This window comes from Diabrotica undecimpunctata, chromosome 9 (assembly GCF_040954645.1).
Source record: "Diabrotica undecimpunctata isolate CICGRU chromosome 9, icDiaUnde3, whole genome shotgun sequence".
Taxonomy (NCBI): domain Eukaryota; kingdom Metazoa; phylum Arthropoda; class Insecta; order Coleoptera; family Chrysomelidae; genus Diabrotica; species Diabrotica undecimpunctata.
This window is the reverse complement of record NC_092811.1, coordinates 75,273,598-75,294,237: the sequence shown is the minus strand read 5'-3', so window position 1 is coordinate 75,294,237 and position 20,640 is coordinate 75,273,598. Positions and strand designations below refer to the sequence as shown.

Below are 20,640 nucleotides of genomic sequence, written 5' to 3'. Positions count from 1 at the left end.
TAAACCAGCGTGCGCGCGAACCAACCCATGAAGTAGGAGTGTATCGACAGTAGAAAGGGCAAAGCTCCGCTATATAAACGGCAACATTTCCTCACAGAGACAGAATCGACAGGTGTTGACTGAAGGTTCTCTTCTTCCCTACCCCGGCTTGTGGACGTGTTGAGTTCACAAGTTGTTTCCGTCCCATACCGTCTTTACCCGAAAAGCGTGTTGAGCTTTTCACTACCCGTACTCTGAAGCAGTCGTGTTGAGACTGTCGAGGAGTGTCCTATTAACCCGAATCACTTAAGGGACGTGTTGAGTTCCTTTCCTTTCTTTGTACCTATCGTCCGCTGTTATTAAATCGATACAACGTTACCGTAAAATTTCAAATACACATTCTCTTGCCGATAAAGGTCAAACTTAATTTGAATAAATAGGCCAGGTACTGAGAAGACTAAACCAAATTGTAAATATGTACATAAGATTTTTGTCAATTTAATTTAAGGAAGACAATAAAGTTTTATTTTTATTTTGAACTCTGTCTCTGACTATCTAAAAGCTACCCGGATAGTGACTCCCACGAGAGGACGTCACAAATGGGGCCCGAGCAGAAAAATACGTTTTAAACAATAATACCGACCGAATTCCGAATTTTATTTTCATGAGACAGTACTACGTTTCAAATTTTAATCAAAGACAGGGTGATTCACAGTTCAAAAATGACAGACGCTCCGGAAACGTCGAAGGTTAGTTGGGTGTACCTATTAAAGAAAGACGAACTTATAGCCGAATTAACAAACAGAGAACAGCCGACAGAAGGGAATTTCAGCGAGCTAAGAGCGAGATTAGTTGCGATCATCAAGGCAGAGGAAATAGAAGAAAACCAGATGGAAGACAGACAAAGAAAGATGGAAATAGTACGCAAATGGGGGTTACACTTTGACGGTTCAAGAGACCCAATAGAATTCATAGAACGGTTGAAAGAACTCCAGACAGCTTACGGCCTACAAGACCCCCACGTTTTACAAGCTCTACCAGGAACATTAAACGGGAAAGCATTACTATGGTACAGAAACAATAATAAATATTGGAACGAATTAAAAGACTTCGAACAAGATTTCCGCAATTTCTTCGTTTCCTCCGTTCTCACGCAATCTCTGGAAGCTCAAATCCGGAACCGACTCCAACGAAACAACGAAGGTGTAAAAGACTACATCATTGATATTCAAACAATGATCAGAAGACATGGTGAATTCAATCACCAAGAAGAACTAAACAGGATATACACCAATATGAACCCGAACTACAAGTTGTATATAAAGAGGCAAGACGTATCGTCAACACAGGACATCATCAGACTAGCGGAAGAATATGATATGGTCCAAAAAGAAATATATAACAGAAACAATACAAGGTGTGACTGGACACAGGCAAATAGTCGTAATAACAAAATACAGAATTTCGACAGACAGACTTGTTGTTGGAGATGCGGCCGCAGAGGCCACAATAGAAGAAACTGCAGAGCTATCGCTGTACTCTTCTGCAGCCATTGCGGAACCCGAGGAACAACTTCCAATAACTGCCAATGTAGAAGCCGACCGGAAAACTCCAACAGGACTGGACAAGAAGGAGGCAACCCAGTCAGCATTTAGAGTCCTCCCTAACAACCTCCAGCTACGCACACTATACAGATCAACGACCCCACACAACGATAACGTTCAGCAACGGTAAAAAGTTAAGAGCACTAATAGACACAGGAGCCCAAAATTCGTTTATAGGACAAAAAGGTAAAAAAATATTGGAACAATGTGGAACAAAAAGCGACAGAAAAGCTTTAAAGATCACGCTGGCAGATGGAAAAACCAGCAACATAGAAATCTGTTTTACAGCAAAATGTTCCATAGACAACGTTTGGAGAAAAGCCAAGCTACATTTTTTACCAAACCTAGCTTCAGAAGTAGTACTGGGAATGCATGAAATAACAAGATGGGGCCTTGATTTATCAAACATCTTAAAAAGAAATCGCGTAAGAAGGAGAGAACAATACCCAACCAGGACAGAACACGGATCCAGATCGTACAATGCAGACAATAACCGAATACCGACCAATTCCAGGGTCAACGAAACACCAACCGCAAGATATCCGCTCCAACAGAGAAGCAAAATATATAACAAAACGACCTACCGACTACCGACCGATACCGCGGTCGAAGACCACACCGAAAATATACCGACTACCGACCGATACCGCGGTCGACAACCAGACCGAAGATATACCGAACTACCGACCGATACCGCGGCCGACGACCAGACCGAAGATATTCCGTCATACATACCGGAATTCACGAACAGTCCGAAACGAGAACAGCTCGACATCAGTACTACACTAAACAATACCGAAAAAAAAACAATTACAGGAATTGTTACTAACAGAATTGGAGAAATTTAAACAAATTAAAGGAACAACACATCTAACCGAACATACAATAAAACTCAAACATAATACACCGATCAAACAAAGATACAGGCCCCGAAACCCGGCAATGCAGAAGATCATAAACGATGAGATAGATAAGATGCTAGAAGAGAACGTGATAGAAAAATCTAATAGCCCGTACAGTTCCCCCATCGTCCTAGTAAAAAAGAAGGATAACAACGGATACAGATTTTGCATCGATTTTAGGAAAATCAACGACATCTCAGAAAAAGATGCCTACCCATTACCGTACATCAATCATATCCTAGAAAAGTTAAAATCTGCAAAATATTTTACCACGTTAGACCTAAAAAATGGATATTGGCAAGTACCACTTTCCGAAGCAAGCAAACCCTTGACCGCTTTCATAGCACCAGGAAAAGGACTATTCCAGTTCAAAGTACTTCCATTCGGATTACACGCCGCCTCCGCTACTTTTCAACGATTACTAGATACAGTAATCGGCCCAGAAATGGAACCACATGCATTCGCCTATTTAGACGACATAATAGTACTGGGGAAAACGTTCGAGGAACATATGGAAAACTTAAAAGAAGTACTTCACAGACTACAGCAGGCCAAACTACGAATTAATATAGACAAATGTAAATTCTGCAAAGAAGAGATAAATTATTTAGGCCATGTAGTAAACAAAACGGGAATAAAAGTGGACGACAACAAGACAAAAGCTATAGTCGAATATCCCGCACCAAAAACCGTTATACAACTACGCCGATTTTTGGGCATCATCTCATGGTATAGGAGATTTATAAAAGAATTTTCACGAACTGCAGCCCCTTTAACAAAGCTACTAAAGAAAAAACAACATTGGACTTGGGACAGAGACCAAGAGGAAGCATTTAACAAAATAAAATTACTACTGACACAAGCTCCAATACTGATCTGCCCGAACTTCCAGAAAAGATTTTTTTTACAATCTGACGCTTCGAACCACGGTTTAGGAGTAGCTTTAGTACAAACAAACGACGAAGGACAGGAACAAGTCATCGCTTACGCAAGTCGAACCCTAACAAATGCCGAAAAAAATTACAGCGTTACAGAAAAAGAACTACTAGCGATCATCTTCGGTATAGAAAAGATGAAACCCTACATCGAAGGATACCCATTTTCAAGTATCACAGATCATCAAAGTCTACGATACTTACAAACAATGGAAAACCCTACAGGTAGAATAGCTAGATGGGCAATGCTGCTGCAACAATTTGACTTCGATGTCATTTACAGAAAGGGCTCCCAGAACGTCCTAGCCGACGCGCTCTCTAGAGAACCAGTAGATCTGGTTTGCATAATAAACGTAGAAGATGTAGAACCCGACGAATGGTACAATAAAGCTTTAAATTAAATTCCAGACAAATCCGCAACTATTTCCAGACTACTCTATCAAAGATGGACTTCTCTATCGACACTTCTGGGACAAATACGATTTAAAAGAGACAGATGTATCCAACCCCTGGAAACTATGCATCCCAAACCACAAGAGACAACAAATCCTGGCAGAAAACCACGAGCAACCGACCGCAGGACATCTAGGAATAGCCAAAACAATAACCCGCCTAGCTAGAAAATACTACTGGCCAGGGATGTTTAAAGACGCCGCAAAGTTCGTCAGGAACTGCAAGAACTGTCAGCAATTTAAGCCGCAACAAAGCTTAACTCCAGGCCGCATGCAATCTACACAAATTCCGCCACATCCATGGCACACCGTTTCAACCGACATCATAGGACCCCTTCCAACATCCAGCAAAGGAAACAAATATATAATGACATTCCAGGACACATTTTCAAAATGGGTCGAAGCCATACCGATCAGAACAGCAACGGCAAAATCAGTCTGTCAGAACTTAAAAGATAAAATCATTATGAGATTCGGATCACCCAAAGAACTAATATCAGACAACGCAAGAACATACGATAACAGGGAAGTACGAAAGTTGCTAGACGAATTCCAGATTTCTAAAAGAAACATTCCGCCATATTCTCCCCAGAATAATCCAGTAGAAAGAACAAACAGAGTAATCAAAACAATGATAGCTCAGTTCTGCGATAATAACCATAAGAAATGGGACACGAGCCTTCCAGAACTACTATTCGCATATAATACAGCTAAACACGATTCAACGGGTTTCTCCCCAGCCTTCCTGAACTTTGGACACGAACTAGAAATTCCAAGTAAAGTCGTAAACACCCCAAACGACACACAACATACCGATCAAAACATAAAATGGCATAAACTACGAGAAACATTCGAACTAGTACGTACAAACCTGGCAAAAGCTTTTACAACTCAAAGCCATTACTACAACTTACGACGAAGAGAGTGGAAACCCACAATAAACGACAAAGTCAAGAAAAGGGAATACCAACTCTCAAATGCCGCCAAAAATTAGCCAAATTAGCACCGAAATTTTCAGGCCCATATACTATAACAAAAGTGTGTTCTAATGTAATATTCAAATTAAAACACGACGATAAAAACCGTACAATAACAGCTCATATCAAAGACCTAAAACCCGCATTTGCCGATTTCCCTACTCCTTAATCAGTCCAAGCACTTACAGTCAACACCAAGTAGTGACAGTATATTTTAATACAGTTTACAGTTACCTTCAAATACAATGTCAGACACATTAGAAATATATTACAGTGACATAGAAATGGACGGCACAGTTACGCCGCCACCATACACCGTTCCAGAATTAATATCACCATTAGGGAACACACCAAAACCTAACACCCCGGGCAAAGGCTGCGAGCCCCTGATAAAGTCTATTTCCAAATTCAAGAACCTTTTCGATGAACCAACCATGGGCATCACAAAAATTCAGAAAGTCCAGTAAATTCCAGTGTCAATCCCGCTGCTCTCACTAGTTCCGCCGCAGCATAAAGGAAAAAAATACAGACTGAGACTCCCGAACCAGGTGCTGAGGATAAAAACCAATAATTGAAGCCCCACGAAGGAAGAAGTTTTTTTTTAAGAGAGAGGAAAACGATTTTTTGTTTAAGAAGACGATATTTATATTTTTTTAGGGCGGACATTTTTTATTTCGATGTATTGTAAATTTTTTTTTAAGGGTAACCAAGTACCTGGCAAGGAATAAAAATAAAAAAAAAAATTTTGTTCCAAAATTTTTTTTTCCCCAGGAAGAGGGGGTCTATCGATGAGTCCAAGCCATCACCGTTAAACCAGCGTGCGCGCGAACCAACCCATGAAGTAGGAGTGTATCGACAGTAGAAAGGGCAAAGCTCAGCTATATAAACGGCAACATTTCCTCACAGAGACAGAATCGACAGGTGTTGACTGAAGGTTCTCTTCTTCCCTACCCCGGCTTGTGGACGTGTTGAGTTCACAAGTTGTTTCCGTCCCATACCGTCTTTACCCGAAAAGCGTGTTGAGCTTTTCACTACCCGTACTCTGAAGCAGTCGTATTGAGACTGTCGAGGAGTGTCCTATTAACCCGAATCACTTAAGGGACGTGTTGAGTTCCTTTCCTTTCTTTGTACCTATCGTCCGCTGTTATTAAATCGATACAACGTTACCGTAAAATTTCAAATACACATTCGCTTGCCGATAAAGGTCAAACTTAATTTGAATAAATAGGCCAGGTACTGAGAAGACTAAACCAAATTGTAAATATGTACATAAGATTTTTGTCAATTTAATTTAAGGAAGACAATAAAGTTTTATTTTTATTTTGAACTCTGTCTCTGACTATCTAAAAGCTACCCGGATAGTGACTCCCACGAGAGGACGTCACAAAATTACAAAAACAATGCAATCTAGAGGCTTAGAAGAGGGAGATTGGAGAGATAGGAAAAGGTGGAGGCTGAAATGCGGGAAGCGACAATCGCCGTAGGACCCCCGTTATATGATGATGATGATGATATTTAACATAACACACAAACACAAAACTTACCTATACACATACATACACATGCCCTATGCGCAATCGGCAAATTGCCATACAGCGGCACTACAAACGACTCATTATACGGTGTATTTATGCTGCAACTAGTACGTTTTCAAATTCCAAAGTCTAACACCATCGTGCCTATAGGGTGAATGGTAGAGAAGGAAAGCTGGTGCGTACGCGATTCCTCGAAGAGCTAGTGCATTGTGGAGGATTATTTAGCTGTGGTATGATATGGACGTACTGCTGTACTTGTCAGCGTTTCGTCTTAACTCGTGGGAACAAAATGAACACGGATATTAAAAAAGATGGTACAGAATAGAATACAGACATACGTGACTTTTCTGAGTCGACAAATCAAGGTACTACAGGCGAATATTAAGCACAGTAATTGAGCTTCCTTAGTCATACTAGAACTCTAGTATACCAAAGCTAACAAGAAGTCTAAATATAGCGGATCTATCAAAGTGTCAAGTACTTCTATGTTAATGAAACATATTCAATGGGCCAATTAGCAACATGTTATCTGCAGTCAAAATTCAGAACGATACAAAGATACAATAGATTCTTAGGAAAGGTCATTCGAGATGTAACATTACACAAAATATGAACTGTATTTATTAAATTAACCCAGACTTTAGACTACGCTAATAACATTAAACATTATTACAAAACCGACATCCCTATTATCAAAACATAGAGGCCCAAAAGTGGCAGCAAAAATAACGGTTTTGCATACAAAACAGAATAAAATAAGTAAAATAAAGTTTATGCTGACCAAAATTCCCACTATCTCTCACTAATAATGACGAAAACTTTGAAGATGTGAGAAAATTCATCAGTCTACGCACACGGGTCGATAAAATAACGAGATATAAAGACAAGTAAAAAGACTCGAATCATATTCACAAAAAGGTGATACTAAGCCTATCAGAGCTATCATCTTCCGAATAAAATGTCTGGTGATCAAATTTGAATACTACATTTAATTATCAACATCACCTCATTTTTCTTACCTACAAATATCTTCTGCGTATGACACAAACTCCATGTCTGATTTGATATTCACAGGAAAAACAGTTGTGACTCCTCCAATTTTATTACAAGTAGATTTTCCTCCAGCCCAGGTAGAAATATAATCCTTTTCGTTATAGAGAGTTAATATTCCGGCTTCTTCTCTAGATTTTTGACCAGATTTTACAGTAAATCTTCCAATGTGAGTATTATTTTTCTATGAATAACAATAAGTTAAATATTTGTTATTGTTATAAACGCGCCGAGTTTCAGGTACCTACAGAGTGTTCTATTTGTAAAGTTAAAATATTTTTTTATTTAGAAAAACATCCGCATCCATGATAACAGTGGCGCACCCAGGTGGGTTTTTGTTAACGTTAAATTAAACTAATAAACGTTAATATTTATAAAGTCAAATAAGCATACATTTTTTTACAAAAATGCCTTCTTTGTTATACATATACGGTACGGTGTGAGTTAATGAGTAACAAAAAATATATCAATATTATATTCTGTTCAATTTGGTGTATGTTTCTATATCTAAAAATTTAATCTAAAATGGCTAATTTATAAATAAAAACATATTTTAATTTTACAAATTTAGTACCCTGTAGATCCATTATTATTAAATAAAATATTATTAATTTTACAATTACAGTTACAATTTGGGATATTTATAATGACTCACAGTATATAAACAACAAAATGATATACAGAGTATATCAGAGATAAGTATGGAACGACTCAATTTTCTCGGAATGCATGAATGCATGAATTTTATAGATTTTGGTGTAAGTCTTGTGATGCGGCCGATGTTATGGTGGTTGTGTATTTTCTATATCTAAATGCCATAATTTTGGAATTATTGCTACATTTAGATTATCTTTACCGAAGTTAAAATAATATATTTATAATAACAAGGTCTATTGTCAATAAATTAGTAAAAGTTTAACGAAACTGGCGCAGTAAAAGATTTATCCAAATCATAGAGCAGAAACCCTACAGCTGCTAAAAGCAAAAAATAAAAACACGCCTTCCGATCCATCTTCTGGGAAACACATTATTAAAGGATTGCCTTACCACCTGCGCATAGTGAGGTGGACCATCTTCTTGCAGCCAAATATTGTCGTTTGGGATATTGTAATTGTCTGGTATTGTAAAGTTTTGAATAATATGATTTCTACATTAGAATGTAATTGAAAATTTTTACTTGGATTTGGAAAAAGCTGAGCCAACTCGGGTACAACTATTTTCCAATAAATCTATATACACCGGACCATTTAAGTTTTCCTAAATGAACAAGGGACCAATTATTTTGTCGTCTATTCTTCCATCCCATACATTCAAGTTTTTCTGGATACTGTGTGTGATATTCACGCATCCAACGAGAATCCGTACGTGATCTTATTTTATATGTATGGAATTTATTTTTACGTAAAAACATGTAAATTATTAAAGACTTTCGTTTCTTGTTGACTTCTATTCTATGCATGTCACCATTTCAAATATACAGTAAAACCTCCGTTAACCCAAATTTGAGGAACATGCTTCGAAAATGCCCACCAAAAAAATTATAAAACTAAGTCAAAATGAGAAGGTAAATGAAGATTGCTATTTGTGGTTCACACAACAAAGAACCAAAGGAGTAGCATTATCTGGACCAATAATTCAAGAGAAGGCAAAAATGTTATCCGAAATGATGGGCAATGAAGGTGAAGGTTTTAAAGCAAGTTCAGGTTGGCTAGACAAATGGAAAAATAGGTACGCTTTTCGTCAAGTTAATTTATGTGGAGAAAAGCTATCTGCTGACCACGATGCTGTGAATATTTTTAAAACTGAAATGGATGAGTTATTGACAAACTACACTAAAGATCAAATTTACAAAGCAGATGAGACTGGATTAAATTTTAAAATGCTGCCCGAAAAATCACTTGCATTAAAACATGAACACAGTGCACCGGGCCTAAAAATGAATAAACAACGAATAACTGTTCTGTTTTGTAACAATGCAGTAGGAACTCACCGATTGAGGCCTATGTGTGTTGGGCAATCAAAAAAACCAAGAGCTCTAAAAGATGTTTCAGAAAAAGCACTTCTAGTTTTTTATAGAAGCCAAAAAAGCTCATGGATGTCGACCACTTTGTTTTCAGAATGGTTCGAAAATGAATTCGTCCCAAGTGTAAAATCCGTTTAAAATCAAAAAATCTTCACATCAAAGCATTGTTGCTTGTTGACAATGCACCAACTCACCCTCAAAATCTACAAAATGGTGACATAATTTTCAGATTTTTGCCACCGAATGTCACAAGCTTAATTCAGCCGTTAGATCAGGGAGTAATAGAGACATTCAAATTATTGTTAAATAATTTAAAAATAATAAAATTTTAAATTAAATTTTAAAATAAGTTAAAAGACATTATAGAGGAGCATTCTTAAGGCATCTGTTATTACAGGAGACGAATGAATCCAAAAGCGTTCCTGAAATTCTTAAAACTTTAACAATGAAACATGTTGTTTATTGGTGTGCTAAGTCGTGAGCCAAGATCAAATCTTCAACATTGGAAAAATGCTGAAACAAACTTTTTGATGGGATTTTGATTGACGATCCTGAAGAATAAAATGTGAAAAAAAAAGACTGAAGAAATTGAACCTTTGATAAGAAATTTGCCAGGATGTAACGAAATTAACCAGGAAGAGATACATGAGTGGTTAGCAGCCGATGATTCAGAAAGTGAATTCATCGACGAAGACATTATTGATATGGTTCTTAATCCAGACAACCTGAGCGTATCAGACGACGAAGATGACAACCCAGCAGACGACAGGCAGCTCAACGCCGACGAAGTTTTCAATGCCTTAGAGGTAAGAATTTTATACAGTAGGTCTAATTAGTTAGGGACACGGCTAGGTTCTTAATTTTTGTTGTCATGGCATAACGGTTTGTCCTTTTCAGATTGCTTTACGTTTCGTCAAACGATCTAATGAGGCAAAACCGCATGACGTTCTGCAAATGAAACGATGGAGAGATATAGCTGCAAAACATCGTATTCAAACAAAAACACAAACGAAAATAGACGATTTCTTAAAAAAAACAAGAACATGTTAATAATGTTCTAAAGCTTATTAATGTTGTATTTTATTTACATATTAGAAAGCATTACAAAATCACCTCATAGTATTTTTAATACCAACTTTGACCAAGAGTACTATGTAATTTGATACAAGAACAATACAAAAAACAATGTTATTTTTAACCGCAATTCTTGTTATCCGAAACGGCCTCCCCCCCCCCCAATTATTTCGGTTAACAGAGGTTTTACTGTAATATGATTCAGTGCGACTTTAAACAAACACCAACAGTACTAATTTTTTGAAACGTCAGAGTTGTTTTTGTAACACTCATAGCCATCTAAATGTATTATTTTAACTTCGGCGAAGTTAAGCCAACAATGTAAATACCACCATACTATCGGCCGCATCACAAGACCCTTATACACCAAAAACTATAAAAATCGTGCAAGCCGTCTTAGAGATAATTGAGACGTTCCAAACTTAATACCCACTCTGTACATTAGAGTATATATGTCAAAATAAAGTGGAGTATAGTATGGATAGATATAAACTAAAATTTTATTATTGGCCGTAGGCCGTAGCCGAAATAATATAAAAGAACCAAAAGGAGTCAATATTATATTATAACTAAATAGTACATTTTTCGATCAAATTTAAAGTTTTTTAAGGTTTAATTAATATATTTGCAGCAGTAGATATTTTTGATAAATGAACCACTCAGTATATTTCTGCAATTTTGTAAAAAAATATGTAAAATTATTAACTGACTGGAAGAAGTCCGGGAAGCATAGGAACAATAAATTCTAGAAATGACAGACGTATTGTTCTCCTTAAAGTCGTCTTTTTGTCATGTTTTTGGCATGTCGGGAATTATTTCATGCAATCTGCGACACATTTAGCAGTCACGAAGATTGAATTGTCGAAATTTGTACAAATAGGAGAGATTATTATTGCATTATATATATAACTATATATATATATATATATATATATATATATATATATATATATATATATATATATATATTGTTATGATTCATTTTATCCGCCAAAGATAAAATTAAAATTACTAAATAGACCATCTAAATAAATATAAATTTTCAAGATATCCTGGAGAGTTGGTATGCTATGTAAAAATACAAAGTAATATTGGTTTGCTCTTAATATTTCAAAGTATAAAATATTATAAGTCAAAGAAATAATTCACCTAATAAACTATAAAAGATATTTCGAAGAAATGAAAGTCCATTATCTGTGGATTACCTGTAGTAATCAAAATTTAAAGATATGCATAAATTATTTTCTTTGTAAAATATATTTGAGTGAACGTAGTGAAATAATGGAACAATGGGAGAGTGGATTTTCCAAATAGACTTGTACGCGGATACGGTGAATAAGACAATAGAATCGAAATATTTAAAATGTATAATTCCCCGTTAGTTTTTAAGAATTTGTAGAACCAATTAGCATGTTAATAGTATTTAAGAAATTTATAATTGTAGGTAAAATTGTTTGTTTGTTATCTAAATGGTTGATGGAGATACGTATGACGAACTGTGATTGGAGGAGATAAAAAAAGGTGGGATGGCTATGTACGGATGAGAGTTTAGCTAGATTTTTGAGGGAGAAAAGATAATTAGTTGTTTTCCAAGGGTGCAAGGCGAACAGTCGTTGTTCTTTGGCGGTTCCCAAGTGATAGTAAGCATTAGAAGTGAATGTTTGTGAGTTTTCGTGGACTAAGTGTATCCTGACGGAATCTGATCCAGTAAAATATTGTAAGTCATATTTATATATTAGAAGAGTCACTGTTCAGGCCGGAACGAGAGATTCAGTCGCAATAATTTGTTGTAAGATTGCTGATTACCTAGGGAACTGCTAAGAATAGATAGTGTAGGCTACAAGGAACAAGGATTTGGACAACTCATCATCAGAGAGATAGTTTTTTTTACCATTCGTCAGTTTTTCCTTTATCAACAAAGTTTTTTTTTATTGCTTCAGAAAAGATAGAAATATTTATCAGGAGATATAGAACAACAATTTTGATTTGAAATTTTCATTTATATAGCATATAACATTAATTTTTAAAGGTTCACGTACGTAGAACAAAATTTTGATAATCCTTATATGAGATATTTTTTGTTTAAGATATTTGAGTGTAAATTTTATTTCAATATATAATTTTGTATCATGTATGTTTATTATTCCGGTATCCCTCAGACCTTACCTATCATATGTAAAGCATAGATATTGAAGCACGAATATAACCCTGAGATAAGAGAATTAAATAGTGTGATAAAATCATAATTGCATCATTTAAATAAGTTTATAATTGTTTGGCGTCACCTCTGACTTATAATATCACATTAATATATATATATATATATATATATATATATATATATATATATATATATATATATATATATATATATATATATATATATATATAAGAAAAAAGAAGTACTTGTGACTCGTTTGGAACAAATATATATGGGTTGGAGTCAATAATAGAGCTATTGGTTAACTATTTTTTTATTCTCGAGCTTTCAATTGTGTTTACAATTATTATCAAGAGCTAAAAAAGACAAAATACTTACAAGGTTGAACTAAAAAGAAAAAACAATTTTTGTTAACTTACCAAATAAAAATTAGTTTGGTAAGTAAAAATCACTGCTTACATCTTCAAAATATTTAATACAAAAATGTTTTTATCTAATAAATGTTTCTCCGAAAATTTTTATAATTTTGAAAACATTTTTTTAATATAAAAATAATTGAATTTATAAATAAGTTCAAATAGCAACCAATTACAAATAGCCTCAATGTCATAAATGCCAACATAAAATTTTTATTTTTGACAATTATTGCCAAAAGTAAAATTTCGTTTAAGCATTCTTTTTTGTTTAGTAACAAAAAGAAGAAGATTTATTCACCGTTGACAGATGTCTGAAAGAATGTGACAGATATATGGAGAATTAAATATGACATTTTACAAGTTTTATATATAAATCATAAAGAAAGAATATAATTATAAATTTTGCTTAAATTTTGAATTTCAGATCTTTTGTTTAAATTATTATCATTTTTGCTAATACAAACCATTTCCAAAAAAGTCCTTTTAAATTTATTACTTTCACTACATAAAATTTTAATGTTATCAAAATCCATAATATGGTCTTTATCGATTACATGTTCTGCCAAAGCACAAGATGGTTTTTTAATTCTGCAATCACTTTTGTGAGAAATAATGCGATTTGAAAGATTTCTTCCGGTCTCACCAACATATTCAGCCTCACACTGAGTACAACTAATGCTGTATACTAAATTCGTTTTTTCAAATTTGTCTATAGGATATTTAGTTTTAGAATATAAAGATGAAATAGTTTTGATGTTCTTTGTTGCTATTTTTATATTGTCAATAACCTTTAGTGTTTGTATTAATTTAGGTGTTAATGATGGTATAAAAGGTAGTGAATGATAATAGATGTTCTGATTGTTAGATACAATGTTTTGAGATTGAGCAAAAAATGGTGTTAAATTATTTATATTACCTATATTAGAAAAAATCATCCTATGTAGCATATCTGGAGGATAAGAGTTTTCAATTAGAATATTTTTTAATAATTGAAGATCTTCCCGTAGATAATCTGGATGAGAAAGTTTTAAAACAGGTTCTTTTAATCCTGTTATAAGGTTCATTTTCATCTTATTTGGATGGTGAGAGTAATAGCTTATAAATCTATTACTACATATGGGTTTTCTGAACCATCTGGTTTTCAACATATTGTCTGTATTTCTTACAATTCTCATGTCAAGGAATGGTAGAGAATTATCTACCTCTTCCTCAACTGTGAATTGTATATGTTGATTATGACTGTTGAAAATGTTCACTGTTTCATGAATTTTGTGTTTAGGAAGTGCCAAAACTAAATCATCTACATATCTTTTAATAAAAGGAATGAAAAAAGTGCAATTACTGATACAATCACTGATAACATCATCCATGACATAGCTACTTAGAATGGGTGAAAGACTAGATCCCATAGGACTACCAAAAATTTGTTTATAAAATACACCATTAAATATAAAAATATTAGAATCAAAAACAAAGTTGATAAGTGTTTTGAAATGTAATAAGTCAATATTAGTGTGTTGTGAAATCTCATTCCAATGTTTTTCAACACTACTTATGATTAAATCTAAAGGCAAATTAGTAAAAAGAGATGTTACATCAAAACTAACTAAAACATAATTTTGTGGTAATTGGAAATTATTAATGAAAGAACTAAAATCAAATGAATCTTTAATGTAAAAATTGTTGTTTAAATTATAAGCATTAGTTAAGATGTCAGTGAGGAGCTGTGCTATTGGTCCATTAGGAGGGCATAAAGATGAAACAATTGGTCTCATAGATAAAGTTGGTTTATGTATTTTTGGCAGAGCATAGAACCGTGGAGCAATAGAATTATAAATTTTGAGCTCTTTTGCTTTTTTATTATCAATAAATTTCTTTATGTTTAGTTTAGATACTAGACAATTTGCTTTTTGTTGCAAAGTACAAACAGGACTCCTTCTAAGTGTAGTGTAATACTTAGTATCATTTAAGAGTTCTCCAGTTTTTTGTAGATAATCCTCTTTGTACATTACAACAGTTACGTTACCTTTATCGCTTTTAACAATATAAATTTCAGGATGGTTTTTAAGAAAAAGTTTAGTTTGCATATAGTATTTATTTAAAAAATGATCTTTGACTTCTTTATGCAAAAAGTTTGTAATAACGTTTGTACATTTAGATGTAACAACATCCTTTTGACTATCATTAAGTGGTCTGATTATTGATTCAATATCAGAAAGTAAATTAGGAACTCTAATATCAGATTTGGAAGGACATAAAGAAAATTTAGGTCCTAATGCTAAAAATTTTTTAATTTCAAAAGGAAAATAAATAGATGTTAGATTGTTAAACCATTTTTCTTAAAATTTTATCTTATCAAAAGCTTCTATTTTTAATTTATTGAACTTACTAATTTGTATTTTTTTGATTTTATGAAATTCTGTGTTGTATTTAATTCTTTGTCTACGATTAAATTCATTAAATGTGTGGAAATTTAAGATATTGTAAGCCTTGGTACGTAACTCATGTAATTTTCTTTCAAAAAAGTTTATATCAGCAAAATTGATATAAACTTTATATATTTGCTGATATAAACTTTTTTGAAAAAAAAAAAAATAAATCTATTACTACATATGGGTTTTCTGAACCATCTGGTTTTCAACATATTGTCTGTATTTCTTACAATTCTCATGTCAAGGAATGGTAGAGAATTATCTACCTCTTCCTCAACTGTGAATTGTATATGTTGATTATGACTGTTGAAAATGTTCACTGTTTCATGAATTTTGTGTTTAGGAAGTGCCAAAACTAAATCATCTACATATCTCTTAATAAAAGGAATGAAAAAAGTGCAATTACTGATACAATCACTGATAACATCATCCATGACATAGCTACTTAGAATGGGTGAAAGACTAGATCCCATAGGACTACCAAAAATTTGTTTATAAAATACACCATTAAATATAAAAATATTAGAATCAAAAACAAAGTTGATAAGTGTTTTGAAATGTAATAAGTCAATATTAGTGTGTTGTGAAATCTCATTCCAATGTTTTTCAACACTACTTATGATTAAATCTAAAGGCAAATTAGTAAAAAGAGATGTTACATCAAAACTAACTAAAACATAATTTTGTGGTAATTGGAAATTATTAATGAAAGAACTAAAATCAAATGAATCTTTAATGTAAAAATTGTTGTTTAAATTATAAGCATTAGTTAAGATGTCAGTGAGGAGCTGTGCTATTGGTCCATTAGGAGGGCATAAAGATGAAACAATTGGTCTCATAGATAAAGTTGGTTTATGTATTTTTGGCAGAGCATAGAACCGTGGAGCAATAGAATTATAAATTTTGAGCTCTTTTGCTTTTTTATTATCAATAAATTTCTTTATGTTTAGTTTAGATACTAGACAATTTGCTTTTTGTTGCAAAGTACAAACAGGACTCCTTCTAAGTGTAGTGTAATACTTAGTATCATTTAAGAGTTCTCCAGTTTTTTGTAGATAATCCTCTTTGTACATTACAACAGTTACGTTACCTTTATCGCTTTTAACAATATAAATTTCAGGATGGTTTTTAAGAAAAAGTTTAGTTTGCATATAGTATTTATTTAAAAAATGATCTTTGACTTCTTTATGCAAAAAGTTTGTAATAACGTTTGTACATTTAGATGTAACAACATCCTTTTGACTATCATTAAGTGGTCTGATTATTGATTCAATATCAGAAAGTAAATTAGGAACTCTAATATCAGATTTGGAAGGACATAAAGAAAATTTAGGTCCTAATGCTAAAAATTTTTTAATTTCAAAAGGAAAATAAATAGATGTTAGATTGTTAAACCATTTTTCTTAAAATTTTATCTTATCAAAAGCTTCTATTTTTAATTTATTGAACTTACTAATTTGTATTTTTTTGATTTTATGAAATTCTGTGTTGTATTTAATTCTTTGTCTACGATTAAATTCATTAAATGTGTGGAAATTTAAGATATTGTAAGCCTTGGTACGTAACTCATGTAATTTTCTTTCAAAAAAGTTTATATCAGCAAAATTGATATAAACTTTATATATTTGCTGATATAAACTTTTTTGAAAAAAAAAAAAAAAAAAAAAAAAAAAAAATTACATGAGTTACGTACCAAGGCTTACAATATCTTAAATTTCCACACATTTAATGAATTTAATCGTAGACAAAGAATTAAATACAACACAGAATTTCATAAAATCAAAAAAATACAAATTAATAAGTTCAATAAATTAAAAATAGAAGCTTATGATAAGATAAAATTTCAAGAAAAATGGTTTAAAAATCTAACATCTATTCATTTTCCTTTTGAAATTAAAAAATTTTTAGCATTAGGACCTAAATTTTCTTTATGTCCTTCCAAATCTGATATTAGAGTTCCTAATTTACTTTCTGATATTGAATCAATAATCAGACCACTTAATGATAGTCAAAAGGATGTTGTTAGATCTAAATGTACAAACGTTATTACAAACTTTTTGCATAAAGAAGTCAAAGATCATTTTTTAAATAAATACTATATGCAAACTAAACTTTTTCTTAAAAACCATCCTGAAATTTATATTGTTAAAAGCGATAAAGGTAACGTAACTGTTGTAATGTACAAAGAGGATTATCTACAAAAAACTGGAGAACTCTTAAATGATACTAAGTATTACACTACACTTAGAAGGAGTCCTGTTTGTACTTTGCAACAAAAAGCAAATTGTCTAGTATCTAAATTAAACATAAAGAAATTTATTGATAATAAAAAAGCAAAAGAGCTCAAAATTTATAATTCTATTGCTCCACGGTTCTATGCTCTGCCAAAAATACATAAACCAACTTTATCTATGAGACCAATTGTTTCATCTTTATGCCCTCCTAATGGACCAATAGCACAGCTCCTCACTGACATCTTAACTAATGCTTATAATTTAAACAACAATTTTTACATTAAAGATTCATTTGATTTTAGTTCTTTCATTAATAATTTCCAATTACCACAAAATTATGTTTTAGTTAGTTTTGATGTAACATCTCTTTTTACTAATTTGCCTTTAGATTTAATCATAAGTAGTGTTGAAAAACATTGGAATGAGATTTCACAACACACTAATATTGACTTATTACATTTCAAAACACTTATCAACTTTGTTTTTGATTCTAATATTTTTATATTTAATGGTGTATTTTATAAACAAATTTTTGGTAGTCCTATGGGATCTAGTCTTTCACCCATTCTAAGTAGCTATGTCATGGATGATGTTATCAGTGATTGTATCAGTAATTGCACTTTTTTTATTCCTTTTATTAAGAGATATGTAGATGATTTAGTTTTGGCACTTCCTAAACACAAAATTCATGAAACAGTCAACATTTTCAACAGTCATAATCAACATATACAATTCACAGTTGAGGAAGAGGTAGATAATTCTCTACCATTCCTTGACTAGAGAATTGTAAGAAATACAGACAATATGTTGAAAACCAGATGGTTCAGAAAACCCATATGTAGTAATAGATTTATAAGCTATTACTCTCACCATCCAAATAAGATGAAAATGAACCTTATAACAGGATTAAAAGAACGTGTTTTAAAACTTTCTCATCCAGATTATCTACAGGAAGATCTTCAATTATTAAAAAATATTCTAATTGAAAACTCTTATCCTCCAGATATGCCACATAGGATGCTTTTTTCTAATATTGGTAATATAAATAATTTAACACCATTTTTTGCTCAATCTCAAAACATTGTATCTAACAATCAGAACATCTATTATCATTCACTACCTTTTATACCATCAGTAACACCTAAATTAATACAAACACTAAAGGTTATTGACAATATAAAAATAGCAACAAAGAACATCAAAACTATTTCATCTTTATATTCTAAAACTAAATATCCTATAGACAAATTTGAAAAAACGAATTTAGTATACAGCATTAGTTGTACTCAGTGTGAGGCTGAATACGTTGGTTAGACCGAAAGAAATCTTTCAAATCGCATTATTTCTCACAAAAGTGATTGCAGAATTAAAAAACCATCTTGTGCTTTGGCAGAACATGTAATCGATAAAGACCATATTATGGATTTTGATAACATTAAAATTTTATGTAGTGAAAGTAATAAATTTAAAAGGACTTTTTTGGAAATGGTTTGTATTAGCAAAAATGATAATAGTTTAAACAAAAGATCTGAAATTCAAAATTTAAGCAAAATTTATAATTATATTCTTTCTTTATGATTTATATATAAAACTTGTAAAATGTCATATTTAATTCTCCATATATCTGTCACATTCTTTCAGACATCTGTCAACGGTGAATAAATCTTCTTCTTTTTGTTACTAAACAAAAAAGAATGTTTAAACGAAATTTTACTTTTGGCAATAATTGTCAAAAATAAAAATTTTATGTTTGCATTTATGACATTGAGGCTATTTGTAATTGGTTGCTATTTGAACTTATTTATAAATTCAATTATTTTTATATTAAAAAAATGTTTTCAAAATTATAAAAATTTTCGGAGAAACATTTATTAGATAAAAACATTTTTGTATTAAATATTTTGAAGATGTAAGCAGTGATTTTTACTTACCAAACTAATTTTTATTTGGTAAGTTAACAAAAATTGTTTTTTCTTTTTAGTTCAACCTTGTAAGTATTTTGTCTTTTTTAGCTCTTGATAATAATTGTAAACACAATTGAAAGCTCGAGAATAAAAAAATAGTTAACCAATAGCCCTATTATTGACTCCAACCCATCCAAAACAGTTATATATATATATATATATATATATATATATATATATATATATATATATATATATATATATATATATTATATATACATATATATATATATATATATATATATATATATATATATTATATATACATATATATATATATATATATATATATATATATATATATATATATATATATTTATATATATATATATATATATATATATATATATATCGAGAAAAGAAGTACGACCGTCAATCCAATATAAATTAAGGATCACTCAGAAGAGTGGTGGGTTTTTTCGGTCAAGGAGAAAAAAGACAAAGTTGATGGCTACTTCATCTATTTATTGAAGACGTTTCGCTTTCTTAATCAGAAAGCATCATCAGTTCATCTAAAAAGAACAATATGAAAAAACCACACAAGCATGGAAAAGTTGTTACATGTGTTACCTTAAAAAGATATGTAGCAGTCAGTGATAACAAAGTTGTAAAGACACTTAAGTAAATGGACATTATACGATTATGATGTATAAACAATGAATTGAACTAGATAAGTTAACAATTTGTTTAAACTAAGCACAGCAAAAAGAACATGTGGTTTTGTTTTTTTATATAAATGTATAAGTTAAAAAAAAATTAAAAAAGAGAATGAAGAACTAAGAAAATCAAAGAAGCACTTCCAACAATATAGCAAAAGTTATGATTTATTTTTACTTTAGGTAGCATTATTATATTAATTAATATTGAAATTTAATAATTTAATGTATAATGAAATTACCACT

The 20,640-nt window shown here is 32.0% G+C and overlaps 1 protein-coding gene across 1 annotated transcript in view; it reads right to left on the bottom strand.

The window, feature by feature from the left end:
* LOC140450152 (sensory neuron membrane protein 1-like) overlaps positions 1 to 20,640 on the bottom strand; it is a 436,941-nt gene that overhangs the window by 169,676 nt on the left and 246,625 nt on the right. The window contains exon 5 of the mRNA XM_072543598.1: positions 7,404 to 7,618. Within this exon, the coding sequence (XP_072399699.1) occupies positions 7,404 to 7,618 (215 nt within the window). The remainder of the gene's footprint in view (positions 1 to 7,403; positions 7,619 to 20,640) is intronic.